This window comes from Engystomops pustulosus, chromosome 8, assembly GCF_040894005.1.
Source record: "Engystomops pustulosus chromosome 8, aEngPut4.maternal, whole genome shotgun sequence".
NCBI lineage: Eukaryota > Metazoa > Chordata > Amphibia > Anura > Leptodactylidae > Engystomops > Engystomops pustulosus.
The window spans coordinates 34,055,199-34,070,576 of NC_092418.1; the positions used below are offsets into that span (position 1 = coordinate 34,055,199).

The 15,378-nt window shown below is 42.5% G+C and overlaps 1 protein-coding gene across 7 annotated transcripts in view; it reads right to left on the bottom strand.

Moving 5' to 3' along the window:
• Positions 1 to 1,151: 1,151 nt before the first annotated feature.
• The window catches only part of TMC5 (transmembrane channel like 5), a 118,632-nt gene continuing 104,405 nt past the window's right edge, over positions 1,152 to 15,378 (bottom strand). For 6 of the 7 annotated variants that reach the window (XM_072120618.1, XM_072120616.1, XM_072120619.1 and 3 more), the window contains 9 exons: positions 10,507 to 10,604; positions 10,329 to 10,424; positions 10,175 to 10,250; positions 8,509 to 8,642; positions 7,353 to 7,526; positions 6,654 to 6,732; positions 4,025 to 4,123; positions 3,829 to 3,877; positions 1,152 to 1,867 (listed from right to left, as the gene is read on the bottom strand). In XM_072120618.1, the coding sequence (XP_071976719.1) occupies positions 1,434 to 1,867; positions 3,829 to 3,877; positions 4,025 to 4,123; positions 6,654 to 6,732; positions 7,353 to 7,526; positions 8,509 to 8,642; positions 10,175 to 10,250; positions 10,329 to 10,424; positions 10,507 to 10,604 (1,239 nt within the window). In that variant the 3' untranslated portion in view covers positions 1,152 to 1,433. The remainder of the gene's footprint in view (positions 1,868 to 3,828; positions 3,878 to 4,024; positions 4,124 to 6,653; positions 6,733 to 7,352; positions 7,527 to 8,508; positions 8,643 to 10,174; positions 10,251 to 10,328; positions 10,425 to 10,506; positions 10,605 to 15,378) is intronic. The other variant, XM_072120620.1, reaches the window with a different exon arrangement.

Below are 15,378 nucleotides of genomic sequence, written 5' to 3' on the forward strand. Positions count from 1 at the left end.
TGTTTGGCCAAGCTTCCCTGTGCAGAGCCTTGGTCCCCTTGAAAAATGCTCGAGTCTCCCATTGACTTCAATGCGGCTCGTTATTCAAGACTAGCACACGAGCATCGGGAAAAGTTTGTCTCGAATAACGAGCAGCCGAGCATTTTAGTGCTCGCTAATCTCTAATTGTGTGTATTTTTGTACTTTATCTGTGTAGGGCAGATACAAAGAGATTATATAAAAGTTGAATTTGCTGTATAGTCAAATATTCAATTCCAGTGACTTCACTTCGCCATCTTGTGGTTAAAATTTGGTACTGCAATTAATATTTCCATCTTTTGCTTTTACCATATAGTTAATAATAACATTTTACTTTTTAACTTAATTTCTGTTATATGAAACCACCAGTACTCTCCTTATGCACCAGGTTTTGTACATTATATATTGTACTGTAGAACACAAACTGTAATAAATTACACATAAAACAATACTAATATCGCCTGATGTTGGATTCTAGATGTAAGGAATTTTTCAAAAGTGAAAAGAAAAAAATATAAAAATGAACAGCTAAAATGTAGGCACAATGTGGTAAAGGGATCAGACTTTGTCATGATCATTGGTAAACTGAGTGGCATTACTATAAGCGCAGTATTGTGTAATGAGTCAGACAGGAGGCAGCTACTTAAGCTTGGTGGATTCAGAGTCTCTTAATAAGAGCCTATTGTAGTTTATAGTAACAGGCAGTGATCTTCTTCAACCCATACCGGCAACAGTCTCAGTGTATTCCTCGCTCTCAAGTCATCCCAGACAGGGTCACAGCACATCTCAGCAGCCATATCTTGCACTTGCCCCTTACATCTGGCACAATGCAGCAGCCGCTTTATATGGCTTGGAATTTAGTCCCTTACTCTGCAGCATATCTCAGGTACAGGCTGACATATATTCATTTATTTGTGGTCGTAGCTTATCTATTTCAGAGGGTTCCCCTGCTCCATCCCATGATGTCTCAGCATGTCAAGTCTCAAACCTACCTCTCCCTAAAATAAAAATAATAATATTTTTTTTAAAAATTAATGTTTTCCAAAACTTTATCCTAGAGAAGGGCTGATAACCCAGACAAATGTCCAGGAAAGTATTGATGATGTTCTAGACAGAAAGCAAGGATAACAGTATAAGGAACATACATTTTTAATAAATAATATAGTAATTTTTGCATATTTTAGTCATTTATATCATAACTTGTTCTTCTGTTTTGTACATTTCACCTGTACAACAATAAATTTGTGTTTCATTCTCAAGTAAAAACATCATTTAACATCATTGAACATCCTGTTCTCCGGCTTATAGATGTAAAGTAATCACATGTATAAAGTCTGATCCATCGCTGATGAGACGTCCTGAGTTGGATAACGTTTGGTGATGAGTCCATTAGATCCTTGGGTCGCGGTGAGGATCTACTCTTCCAGTTGTGCTTGTTGTCTTGCTCTCATAACCATTGCTAAGGCGTCTGTTCGTGACTGACTCCTCGGCTCTTGTGTTTCATAGTCCTGTATTTGTCTAGGACCTCTAGGACTCCAGGACTGCTGCCTCTGGAAGTCTTGAGAGGGTTCTCCATAGTATTGTGGTGGGGCTTCCTCATAGTCCTCCTGCTGCCTTGCTCTCACCCCCATCTCCATGGCCTCTCTGTTTCCTTCTCCATACCTCGCTTGCTGCTCCTCATATTCCGCCTGTTGTCTTGCCCTCATCATCATTGACATGGCATCTGAAGGTCTAGAGTTATCACTCAATGCTCGTCCATCTTCCATCACAGGACTTTCTGCCAGGTGTTGCCGAGCCCTCATGGCAAGTCCTAGGGCACCGGATGCAGCAGCACTTTGTGGCCGGGAATCTGTAAGGACAAAAAAGACTCCTGAGAAACTGAATTATGACCTAAGCTTCCTGATGCTGCACCTGCAATAGTCATCTGACGTCCAATAGTTCTCCTTATATGCTGAATAATTGTAATCACATTGGACATTGTCTGTCACACACAGATGATATCTGCTTGCAGTATAGTAGAGAGCAGGAGGGTAAGATCAATATAATCTTTTGATGGAGATTCAGAAAAATCTGTATTTTACTCATTTAAATCCCTTCTTGTTATTGCTTATCAGTCCAGTGGGTGGTGATATAACAGAATTGACATAATACACAATTACCACCTACTGTAAGAGTAAGCAGACATTACAATAAACAAATTACAAGTCATACTGCAACTTTTCCTACAAATCTATTTATCAGACTGCTCATTTCCCCCTGCTCTATAATATACTTCATATAGATAGGCCACTATATATAATCTGCTCAGCTCCTCCTGCAGCTTGGACTCCATGAACAATCTGATCAGCTCCTCCTGCTCTATAACATACTGCCTGCAGATAGGACACTATGTACAATCTGCTCAGCTCCTCCTGCTCTATAACATGATGCCTGCAGATAGGAAACTATGTACAATCTGCTTAGCTACTCCTGCTCTATAAAATGCACCTTACAGATAGGACACCATGTACAATCTGATCAGCTCTGCCTGCATTATAACATTCTGCCTGTAGATAGGACACTATGTACAATATGCTCAGCTCCTCCTGTTCTATAACATGCTGCCTGCAGATAGGACCCTATGTACAATCTGCTCAGCTCCTCCTGCTCTATAACATGATGCCTGCAGATAGGACACTAGGTACAATCTGCTCAGCTCCTCCTGAAGCTTGGACTCTATGTACAATCTGATCAGCTCCTCCTGCTCTGTAACATACTGCCTTTAGATAGGACACTATGAACAATCAGCTCAGCTCCTCCTGCTCTATAACATGCTGCCTGTAGATTGCACACTATATACAATCCTCTCAGCACCTCCTGCTCTATAACATGATGCCTGTAGATAGGACACTATGTACAATCTGCTCAGCTCCTCCTGCTCTATAACATGATGCCTGCAGATAGGAAACTATGTACAATCTGCTTAGCCACTCCTGCTCTATAAAATGCACCTTACAGATAGGACACCACGTACAATCTGATCAGCTCTGCCTGCATTATAACATTCTGCCTGTAGATAGGACACTATGTACAATATGCTCAGCTCCTCCTGTTCTATAACATGCTGCCTGCAGATAGGACCCTATGTACAATCTGCTCAGCTCCTCCTGCTCTATAACATGATGCCTGCAGAAAGGACACCAGGTACAATCTGCTCAGCTCCTCCTGAAGCTTGGACTCTATGTACAATCTGATCAGCTCCTCCTGCTCTGTAACATACTGCCTTTAGATAGGACACTATGAACAATCAGCTCAGCTCCTCCTGCTCTATAACATGCTGCCTGTAGATTGCACACTATATACAATCCTCTCAGCACCTCCTGCTCTATAACATGATGCCTGCAGATAGGACACTATGTACAATCTGCTCAGCTCCTCCTGCTCTATAACATGATGCCTGCAGATAGGACACTAGGTACAATCTGCTCAGCTCCTCCTGAAGCTTGGACTCTATGTACAATCTGATCAGCTCCTCCTGCTCTATAATATGCAGTCTGCAGATAGGACACTATATACAATCTGCTCAGCACCTCCTGCTCTATAACTTGATGTCTGCAGATAGGACGCTAGGTACAATCTGCTCAGCTCCTCCTGCTCTATAATATACTGCCTTCAGATAGGACACTATGCACAATCTGCTCAGCTCCTTCAGCCCATATAACACTATATATAATCTGCTAATCTCCTCCTGCTCTATAGCATGCTGCCTGCATCTTACACTGCATTTTCCTTGTGACATTCACAATATTATAGGTATAATTTGCAATTTACCATGTCCCATCGGCTGCTCCTCTTCTTCACTTCTATATGGCTGCTCAATCTAAAATATTTTAAACAGAAAGATTGTAAATTGAAAATAAAATGTAGAGGGAAAATAGAATAAAATGTGAGACTTTATGATATCAATCGGTGTTATTTCCTGCATCACAATGTTCTCCTAATCATCTTATTATATTCCTACTCTTACCTGTCTGTGTGATATTTGATGTGTTGCCCCACGATTTCCTCCACTTGGTTTTTGTGATTTCCGAATTTCATTTAACAAAAATGACTTATCTTTGCCTTCCTGTAAAGGAACAATACAATTATTAGTGATGAGATACAGATATACCTAGAGTATAGATAGATTTACTGTATTTCCAAGAATGGGCGCACTCCCAATAAAATCATGGAAGTGGATTTATTCTTACCACAATGGGGCACATTTACATTTACTTGCTTCCCCCACTCAGGTCCGACAGAGTACACCATCTTTTTAGCGGTGCCATCTAAGTGCTTGGGGTTGCGACGCTATTTGAAAGTTAAATCCCGCGCTCAGTCCAAATCAGTCAGACAATCCGATGGCACGGCCCCTAATCTGTGTCGCATAGATGCCAGCGCAGCTGCGCCAAAAACCATCCCGTGCATCACAATCCCAGTGCACACACTTCTTAAATACCTGCCCAAGCCGTGCGATCGCCAGAAAAGATGAACAGTCCGACGAAAGTGCACAGCGCGACCCTTAGTAAATGAGCCCCAATGTTTCAGCTCTGCTGAAAAGGCTGAAGCCTGAGAAAGGCCTAAAGTAATGGAAGCTAAAAAGGTGCGGTGTGAATAAACCCACATGCTTTTTTTCATGTATATTGGGAGGGCAGGGTAGCGTGACTGTATACTGCAGCTCCACGCCTCTATGACTAAACAGTCTGGATAGAGGCATCAGTGGAACATGTATAAAGACATCTAAGACACTATGGGGGAGATTTATCAGAAGTCCCTGAGAGCAGAACTGTTCTAGTTGCCCATGGAAAGCAATCAGGACTCAGCTTTCATTTTCCCAAAGCTGTTTATAAAATTAAAGCTGAGCTCTGATTGGTTTCCATGGGCAACTAGAACAGTTGTACCTCAGAAACTTGATGATAAATCACCCCTTGTGTGTTTTTTTTTGTTGTTGTTTTTTTTGGGAGGGGGTCGCAGGTGACAGGTTCTCTTTACTGTGCTTAAAATCCATTTCTGGTTTCTAGATACTGAATACAAAATACTGACCAGAATACTGTCCTGTGAAAATGGCCTTACTAAATGTGTGACTGGGGCAGTAGGTGCAACAATATTTACTTGTCTTTACTTGTTGACAGATCTTGTTGAAAATCTAACTTTTGCTGAAAACTTTATTGTTGCTGTTTCTATTTACTTATGGAGTGCAACATAAAAGCAGAACAGTTTCACCACTATGCGTCACCTAAGTGAAGTTGGCCCCCCCACCTTGTTCAAATCAAACAAAATTGGTGTCAAACGTTTGTGCTACGTTTGTGCTGGTTTGTGCAGCAGAAATTTTCGTTTGTGCCGCTATCGTTTTTAAGATTTTAATGAAAGTTTCCAGAGGTCATCAGAGGTCAACCAGCCCCCCCACATTGCCCAAATCAAACAAAACTGGTTCCAAATAATTCTGCTACGTTTGTGCTGGTTTGTGCTGCGCAAATTTTTGTTTGTGCTGCTTTTGTTTTGAATTTATGAACAAAAAATGAAAGTTCAAAAGTTCAAGCAGCCCCCCCACATTAACGGAATCAAACAAAACTGGTGTCAAACGTTAGTGCTACGTTTGTGCTGGTTTGTGCAGCAAAAATTTTCGTTTGTGCCGCTATCATTTTTAATATATTCATACTTTTTTGCAGAGGTCATCAGAGTTCATTTCTTCCAAAGTACAATGTGTTTGCTAGCTCCCCCTGGTGATCAAGCCAGGGAAGTGTCACTAGGTTTGTTTTTAACCAGTTCATCCTAAACACCTCAAACACCTGAACATACCTTAAAAATTATAACGGCACAAACAAAAATTTTTGCTGCACAAACCAGCACAAACGTAGCACTAACGTTTGACACCAGTTTTGTTTGATTCCGTTAATGTGGGGGGGCTGCTTGAACTTTTGAACTTTCATTTTTTGTTCATAAATTCAAAACAAAAGCAGCACAAACAAAAATTTGCGCAGCACAAACCAGCACAAACATAGCAGAATTATTTGGAACCAGTTTTGTTTGATTTGGGCAATGTGGGGGGGCTGGTTGACCTCTGATGACCTCTGGAAACTTTCACTAAAATCTTAAAAACGATAGCGGCACAAACGAAAATTTCTGCTGCACAAACCAGCACAAACGTAGCACAAACGTTTGACACCAATTTTGTTTGATTTGAACAAGGTGGGGGGGCCAACTTCACTCAGGTCTATGCGTCCGCTGATAGGCGCTCTCCACTGATTCTGCCGTAGTTGGACTTATCTTTTTAGCTTCCATTGTTACCAAATAATCAATGTCATTATTTTTTAGTCTCTACTGTCAAATGGGAGGTGCCAGGCTGTTTGCTCCAGAAACACCCGCCTGACAGCCCATAAGTACCCCATATGCTAATGATTTTGGCTACTGGTTGGTCCTAGGATGAAGCTGACACGCTTGCTCCCCCCCCATCTGACAACTGAGACTTGAAAATATTGGAACATTGATTAATCAGGAACAGTGAGGGCTATGGAAAAAATTCTATGGGGGTCAGAAGCAGCGGAATGGATCCTATTAATAGAGTTGTGGTTAATGGAGATGGTAAAAGATCCTCGTTTAACAGCATAGACACTTACATTAGCTATCTGTGTAAGCAGCAGCTTCACCATTATCTTCCGGCCCTGGACGATTTGCCAATAAAGATAGGAGATAATTCTGCAGAAGAGTAGTAAGTGATTAGTAAAATATCACCAGTAAGAGCAGAGCTGCAAAAATTTGGGTTTGGTCAAAGTTTTAAAATTCTTTTCGAACCCGGAACCCCACCAGTAAAACCCCCAATCGCGGGTGTAAACTGTTTAAATGGCCAGCACTATGCACCACCATTTGGGGGATGATCCTCACTCCCAATAATGTAATTGGGGAGTGACTACCCTCGCCAAGGCGGCTGCATCCTGCACCTGGTTAAGCCATTGAAGTGCAGTGGCATTTAAAGAGTTCACACCCATCATGGGTGCAAACACCAATCATGGGTGTTAACTACAGGGCATGGGTGGTGGAGTTTGAGCTGAGCTGAGTTGGAGAATTAAACCCTCAGCACGTCCTATAGCGAGCCTGTCCCTGCCAGGATTAATACTGTACTTATCTAGATATTAGTCTGATGTTCTCATCTCTGGTGCTCCCCAATTCTCCCCACTCCTCACTAATACACGGAACCCACAAGACAAAACATTCCATGCAATTCTCTTAATCACAGTATTTCTCATCTGGGGGTCATTTACGTAAGACTATAGTGCGTCTCGAGGAGGCTACGACATTCAGACATATGTTATACTTACAGAACAATCAAGGTGAGAATGTAAAAGAAGAGGACACTTTTCACCAGGTTGTTGTAAATCCATACAACCCATGTTGTATTCCCAAAGGGTGTAATATAGGATATCCATTCATCTACTGAGTCATACGGAGTATTCAGAGTGCGGAAAGGTCCACACATCAGTGATGGTTTCCTCCTAAACGAGAAACATGAAGCTTTTTTAGAAAAAAATAATTTGACCAAACACTAAAAAGAAGCCCATGTCCTAACGATTCCTAACTTCTGCTACTAGAGGTGGAAGATGATCTGCAGTTACCAAGTCTGACCACTACACTGATAATCACACTAATAATAAGAATAATTCTTTATTTATTTATATAGCGCCTACAGATTACGCAGCGCTGCACAAAGCTTACCAAATTGGTCAAACGATTTCATGTCTTTTATAACTGCTTAGATCAGCTAATCCACATGGATGCCAGGTTTTGGACCCTAAAAGTATCATATTGAGGACCCTAACCCTTAGATATGTTATCAATGTATTTTATCTAGAAAACCCCTGTATCTCCCTGCCTATTCTCCCATGATGAAGCTTCATGCCCTAGTGGTGACTTTTCCTGCCATCCAGCCTGGAAAATACAAAGTATCAGCATAGTTTAATAGGCCACATTGGTATAGAGCAGTTCGCTCAGCACATTTTACAGGGTTTCATATGTATTTTTTAGACACAATGCAAACGCAACGGGAGGGGCTCAGACCAATCTTAATGCGATTCCACTGAAGCACATGTGATAAGTAACAAGCATTACAAGACAAAACACCTGGTGCTCACTACGAATAGCACGTGTTTCAGTAGAAATGCAGATACAACTGGGCCAAGACTTCCCCCATTGCATTTGAAATGTGTTTCAAAACGCAATGGGGCTCATTTACTAAGGGTCCAAAGTGCGCATTTTCGTCGGGTTTCACAGATTTTTCCGAATTGCCCCGCGATTTTGGCGCACATGATCGGATTGTGGCGCAATCGTGCCAACTTTAACGCGACAGAAATGGGGGGGCCAGGCCGTCGGAAAACCCGACTGATAGAATATTAAATTTACTGTATATATTTTTTTAATATACATATTCCTGAAACATGGAATGACTTTCGTCTGAGAAGTTTACAGTTATCACTTTACCTCCACAGAGTGACCCCGACGACACAGAGAACTCCCGCAAATGATGGGAAAAAGAGGAGAAAAATGAAGACTGTGGTCATCTGCGACGCTCTCCAGGCTCTCCGAGGAGGAATACAGTTCATCATCAGGCTCACCTACATAGAGATGAAACGGGAAAATTTGCTTTCATTTCCAGGCAGAAGTTCTTGACTTGCTGACTCTTAGCTACATTCTCAAATTTTATTATTTTCTTGGCTGTTTAAGTCTGTAAAGATGTACAGGTTGTGGTATATTGTAATATTCTATTGTTATATTAGTCTGTTTTAAGTCTGCATTTAGTTGTGACACTTTGGGGCACATTTACTAAGGGTCCGCAGCCGCGAATCCGTCGGGTTTTTCCCGAATATTTCCGTTTTGCACTGTATTTCACAGGATTGTGGCGCACGCGATCGATTTTTGGCGCAATCGCGCCGACTTTCGCGCGACAGAAATCGGGGGGAGTGGCCACCGGACAACCCGAAGGATTCGGAAAAACCGCGGAATTTAAAAAGCCATTTGTGTCGCAAGATCAAGCACTCACATACACCAGAAAAAAGCAGGTGAACTCCAGCGGACCTCGGCGCAGCAGCGAAACATGGTGAATATCGGCGCATGGACCTTAGTGAATCCCGGCAGAACCCGAATCAGCGTCGGAGAACCCACCGCTGGATCGCGACTGGACCGGGTAAGTAAATGTGCCCCTTTGTGTTTACCATTCCAAATTTTATTGTTACAATACATCTTAATAGTTACGGCCCGGGGCAGATTAAGACCACCATGGGCCCTGGGCCATAGGAATATTATAGCCCCTACAAGTCTGGAATCACTTCATACATATGGTCCTGGAATCAGCTTCTTGAGAAATGGAGGATGAGTCCCTTCTTCCTGCTTACAATCTTTGTTTTTAGGACCTATGTATAACCTTTAAAGGTCCTGAAATGGCTCTTGTATACATATGTATTGAGAGCAGAAATGTAATGGTACACAGACAACAGAACTACAGTCTCTGTGGTAAGAGTCCGGAAGGAAGAGACTGTGTACCAGTGGACCCTCTGCACCACCGCGATGGAGATGTAGATTGTACTAGCCAACACCCAGAGCCCGCGGCAAAGCAGGATGGTCTTGCTGCGGCCATCCTCTAGGCACAGAAGATAGGGCTTTCCCTCACAGCAACAATACTGAAGAACGATGCTGAAGAAACGTTTAGCAATGCTGAAGATCCGGCGAGGCAGGAAGGGAGGTACCGGATTCTAAGGGCAAGCCGGATTAGCCAGCTCCAATCAGGAGGACGCTGGCCCTTTAAGGCTAGGAGAGCCGGCACGCGCGCCCAAGATTGGGGAGTGGACGCCGTGCCACATGGAAGGTGTGCCTGGGATCCGTACCGAGGATCGCGGGTGTGGCCGTGACAAGCAACAGATGTACAAGGATTTCATGGGTGAAGGCCCTTCTCAGTACAAAATTTGGTGAATGCTTTAGGTGACCCAGTGCCCCCTAGAAGGCTTTGGGCTACCACCCAAACCACCTGTATTATTATAATCCACTACTGGTTACAGCTATGATGTCATAATTGTCTTTAATTTTGACTTTGAGGTGACAATAATATTTGTCTTCATTGCCTATTGTAAGAATTATTCCGTAATGAAGTTACCTTTTTAACATAGAATATTATGAAGAGTTTTATCATCTGAATTATTGGTAACAGAGGTGAGAAGAAGATTCCAATCCTGGGAAAGAGAAACATGATATAGTTATGGGTATTCTACATACACTGCTTCCATTTTATAAAGAACTTCTAAACATACCAGGCCAAAGTCTGGGCATAAATCAGGTCCAAAACATTCCTGGCAATGTCAAATTCTGGACTTCCCAGTTTTTTACAGCAGCGCGTCCCAATCAGCCTACGAAATAATTGAATGTTATATTAACTGAGAATGTTAATGTGGATCTGAGACCCCAATGTGCTATAACACATGGACTTACTTTCTCAGAAATTCTCCAAAGAAGGAACCAGCCAGCACAAAGAGAAAATCGATGACGACCAGACGATAGATGTCTTGTCCGATGTAAGATTCCCAGCACTATGGAATAAATTGCACGTGTTCATTTACCATTGTAAGAAAGATTGGTGAACATGCTTAGCATACGGACCCGCTGTTTCTGATGTGTATATTCATTTGTCCATTGTTTTTCACTAATTTTTTCACTTATCATTTGACTATTTTTTCTTACATGCAGACCATGGACCAAGTCTATGAAGGGGATGCATTATTGTGCTGCAGGCTCCGACACTGCAGAGCTGGAGAACTGAGTCTGGTGCTGCCCGAGATTCATCATTGTGATGATGACTCTGGGTTTATTTATCATTAGATCAGCTTCTAGGGACAGTTCTATGTCTATTTTTGGAGCATCAGATTAATTAAAGCGGCTGTCTGGGATTTTTTTTTAAAAAGTCCCAAAAGATTCTCAAAATGCATAAAAAGTCTTGCAAAAGTCTCAAGTCATAAATCTGGCTTTGTATGGTAGTTCTATGTTTAGGCCAGATTAATGAAGGGGTGTATGTAGTCCTGTGAGACTTTTTAATCAGTGAAAAGTCTCAAAAACCCTCAATGTGACTATATTGAGACATTTTTATGCCAAAAAAGCCCCGGAAAACCAATGATGAATAACCTCGTCTGTCTCAGTTTAAGACTGTCGCGTTCTACTTTTAGCTGGTCTAAACTTAAGCTGGTCTAAACAATGTGGCGCACCACAACCTTTTTCCCCATGACCATGCCCTTTCTCAAAGTCATGCCCTTTTGTTGAAGGATTCGAGAAACTGGTCTAAAAGCCTTCAGAAATGTTTCAGAAGGCATTTTTTTTATGATACAAGGAAGGTGTTCCTTTAATCTGTTGGGTTTGACTAGGTCCAAATGTTTTGTATGTTCTGTTATTATCGTTTCTCAAAAAATAAGTGTGCTAGGTGTGAATGCGGCTGGACCAGCTTGTGAGTTATTGTAAATATTTTGTATATAATGTTTGGTATATGTTTTGTGCTATTGTTAAGTTTTATATTATATATTTTAATAAAAGATCTACAGTAGTTTTTGTTAAGGGTATGTCGCTCTCTTGAGTTCTGAGCGGTGTTATTATTCGATTTCACATAGATTGATTGAACAGTATGGGGGGGGTATCTTAGGCTGCATTCACACGACCGTACGTAAAGGGCCGTATATACGGGCAGAATACCGTTCATTCCTATGGACAATACGGTCATACACTGAATGGTCGCATTTGTCACCGTACCGTACCGCAACGTATGTGAGCAATATAAAAATATAGAGCATGACCTATTTTCTCACGTTCTTGCGGCCGTATGCCACCTTTAAGTCTATGTTAATGTATAAAATATGGGTGTCATACGCTATAGCCACCGTATTCTGCCGTATATTGTATCTAGGAAGACAGGAGCTATACAGAGTCATGCGGATAGGGTATGGATACTGTGCAATACGTGCACATACGGCTGAAAAACGTCGCATACATACGGGCTCTTACGGCACTGAAATACAGAACTGGAGAAATCACACGTACGTGTGAATGCAGCCAGGATGTTATTATCACAGCTCCAGGTATTTGATTGAATTGATCCTATATCTTTACTCTCCAATTAAAACCATTTCTCTGAAAACTTCTGCAACACCCTCGCCGATGCAATGGCGAGATAGAGTTTGCGAATACGTCCCACCTGCATGTAATCCCATTACACAACATGGTTCTGATAGGACATAGGGATATTGCAGTGGTGAATCCTGCCTGGCAAGGCAGAGGTTAAGTATTTTGTATAATGCCAGATGCTGTTATCCAATGATATGTGTGACATCCTGTGCTCTGTAAGCTGAGATGTGATTGGAGGAGCAGCCACCACCTGACCAAAGGGAGGTAATAAAACCTCTGGCCAGGAATGTTCTGGAGAACATTAGGTGATTATTCTAGTGTGGAATCCTAGGAGAATCAGTGAGTGAGTGAGAAATCTCTGTCTAGCCCATACCAGAGCAGGAAGAGCCTAGCCCCTGCCTCTGAAGAGTGGAGCATTAGACTAGAGTTAGTGTAGTGAGGAAAAGGGGGTATCATCTTACCTTTGAAGGTGATACCTGAAGCCCTACAGGACAAGCTGAAGCTTCCTATTAGGACACAGCTGCCACCCAGCCTGCCCTCTACATCCAGGCTGGTGAACTATCTCCTGAGGCTCCCTCCAACTCACATCTCGGCACCCCATCTACCTGTTAAAGGCACGTTTGCTGCGGTTCCTGCGGTTCAAATAAAGAACTGTAAGTTGTTTTCTTCAACTTCTGCCTCCGTCTGGTCCCTGCTAATACGGCTGCCTTCATCACCGGCACCCTGTCCATCACCCAGAGACTCACACTCGGGACATTAAGGGGTTGCCCCAGGGAGATCCGCTATAGCAGCCGCTCCCTCATCATTTCTTGCCAACACCACCCTGCTGGAGACCTGCCAGGCTGTAGGACAGCCCTCCGGTTCCCCCGTACCAAGCACCGTGACAACAGCGTGCTTAGGCCGCAACCGCCAGCCACTCCGGTACCGCGGGCCCCGGCTGTCTCCAGGCCTCACCTCAAGGGCTAGGCCCCGGTGGGGGATGTTGCACTTCTCTCCATTATTTTCTGTGCCCAAACTCTTGTTTTTTGAACACTGGCAGCTTTATTGAAGGCTTTATAATCTTATCTCTGCACAGTCACTGCAGATCACAGTCGAGCTGCAGAAATAAGATTCTAAAGTTATCAATAAAGCTGCCAGTGTTCAAAACAAGAGTTTGGACACGGAAAATAATGGAGAGAAGTTTTCAGATAAATGGTTTTAATTGGAGAGTAAACATAGAGGATCAATTCAACCAAATACCTAGAGCTGTGATAGTAATAGCCTAAGATACCCCCCATATTGCACGGTGGTTGAGTGAGTAGCACTTCTGCCTTGCAGTGCTGGTGTCCTGGGTTCAAATCCCACCCAGGTCAACATCTGCAGAGATTTTGTATGTTCTCTCCGTGTTTGCGTGGGTTTCCTCCGGGTACTTCGGTTTCCTCCCACACTCCAAAACATACTGTTAGGTTGTTTAGATTGTGAGCCCCATTGGGGACAGGAACCAATTTGACATGCTTTGTGCAGCGCTGCGTAATCTGTGTGCGCTATATAAATAAAGAATTATTATTATATTGTTCAATACATCTTTGTGAAATTGAATAATTTCACCTCTGACCACAAGAGGGCGACATACAATGTACTATCTACTCCTGCTGTATTCTTTTCATTTTCACCTGTACATATGCCCTCACCTGCAGTTCCTTTTCTCTTGCGCCCCAACCACCCCCCATCACCCACAGTACATATTGGGTATCATCCTGAGTATTATGATCTAAGCATTTTCAAATATCAGTCCAGTCAAGGGAATATAAAGGACTAATTCTCCCCAAAATGTCACAAATATCAGGTATTCTGACAAAATATTCTCTATGTATCAGCTTCTGCGAATAGCTCATCTGTGGGATGTTTGGCTTAAGACCCCCCCCCTCTCCCCCCCTCCTATATGATATTGATGAGCTATTTATTTGTAATTTTCTAGCCCAGAATTAGAAGCCGACCAGCAACTTCCCTTTTAGATAGTCCTAAACCAGTATAACAAGAGTCTGGAATATTGTAATGTGTAAGATTTACAGTCTGGATAATTATTGTATCCCTGAGATCGTCCTGACCTGTAGAAGTTTTACTTTACACAAGATTTGTTCAAAACAATGGAAAGAACATAAGAGACCTTGATAAATACATAAGGATCACAACACCGGTGTAATATCATCCGTACGGATTATTGTCCCGGTTATCAGCATTCACCTAAATACACTTAGGGGCAGATTTATCAAGCTGTCTGAAATTCTGAATATTTCTAGTTGCCCATGGCAACCAATCACAACTCTGCTTTCATTTTACCAGTGCTCATGAATATTTTAAAGGGGAGCTGTGATTTGTTGCCATGGGCAACAAGAAATATTCTGACTTTCAGACAGCTTGATAAATCTGCTCCTTAGAGTTTAGTGGCTTCTGGGCAATTCTGTAATTCATGTGTAAAAGTGAAGAGAAATGGCCATACGCTCAGTTTTGGGCTCAGGTAAAGCCATGTTAAAGGAAATCTACTATCAAATTCAAGCATGAAAAATCAGGAAAACATACTCATAAAACCAGGAGACATAAATTTGTTATCCATGGCCTCCTTCCTTCAAAAATTTTAAAGTTATAATGATTCCTGGGGTGTTACCAGAGCCCCTCCAGGCTGTCTCAACCTCTGCTCCTTCAGCACTCCTCCACTCTGCCTGATGTAATATCACTGCAGCAGAGAAGGAGTCCCCCCCCCCCCCAGTGGGATGGGGGAAGTGCCCCTTCACCGTGTAACAGAAGGAAGGAGGCAATGGATAACAAAGATAAGAAGATGATCACAGTCCCGGTGCCTGGACCTTTGAGTAAGTCTCCCTGGTTTATCATGATGGATTTTGATGGTAGATTTTCTTTAAGGGGCATATTAAAATTCATATTCTTAAAGGAAATCTACCATCAAAATCCATCATGATAAACCATGGACACTTACTCATGGATCCAAGTACCGTGATTGTGATAATATTCTTATATGTATTATTCATGGCCTCCTTCCTTCTAAATTCAACGTTTAAAATTATGCTAATGAGTCCGAAAGACTGTTGGGGGTGTTACCACAAACCCTCTGTGATGTAGCTTCACAGGCTGTTGCAATGTCTCCACACACCCTTGTTCACTGGTACTTTTCTATATGTAACAAGCGTTTGGAAGGCACTGGGC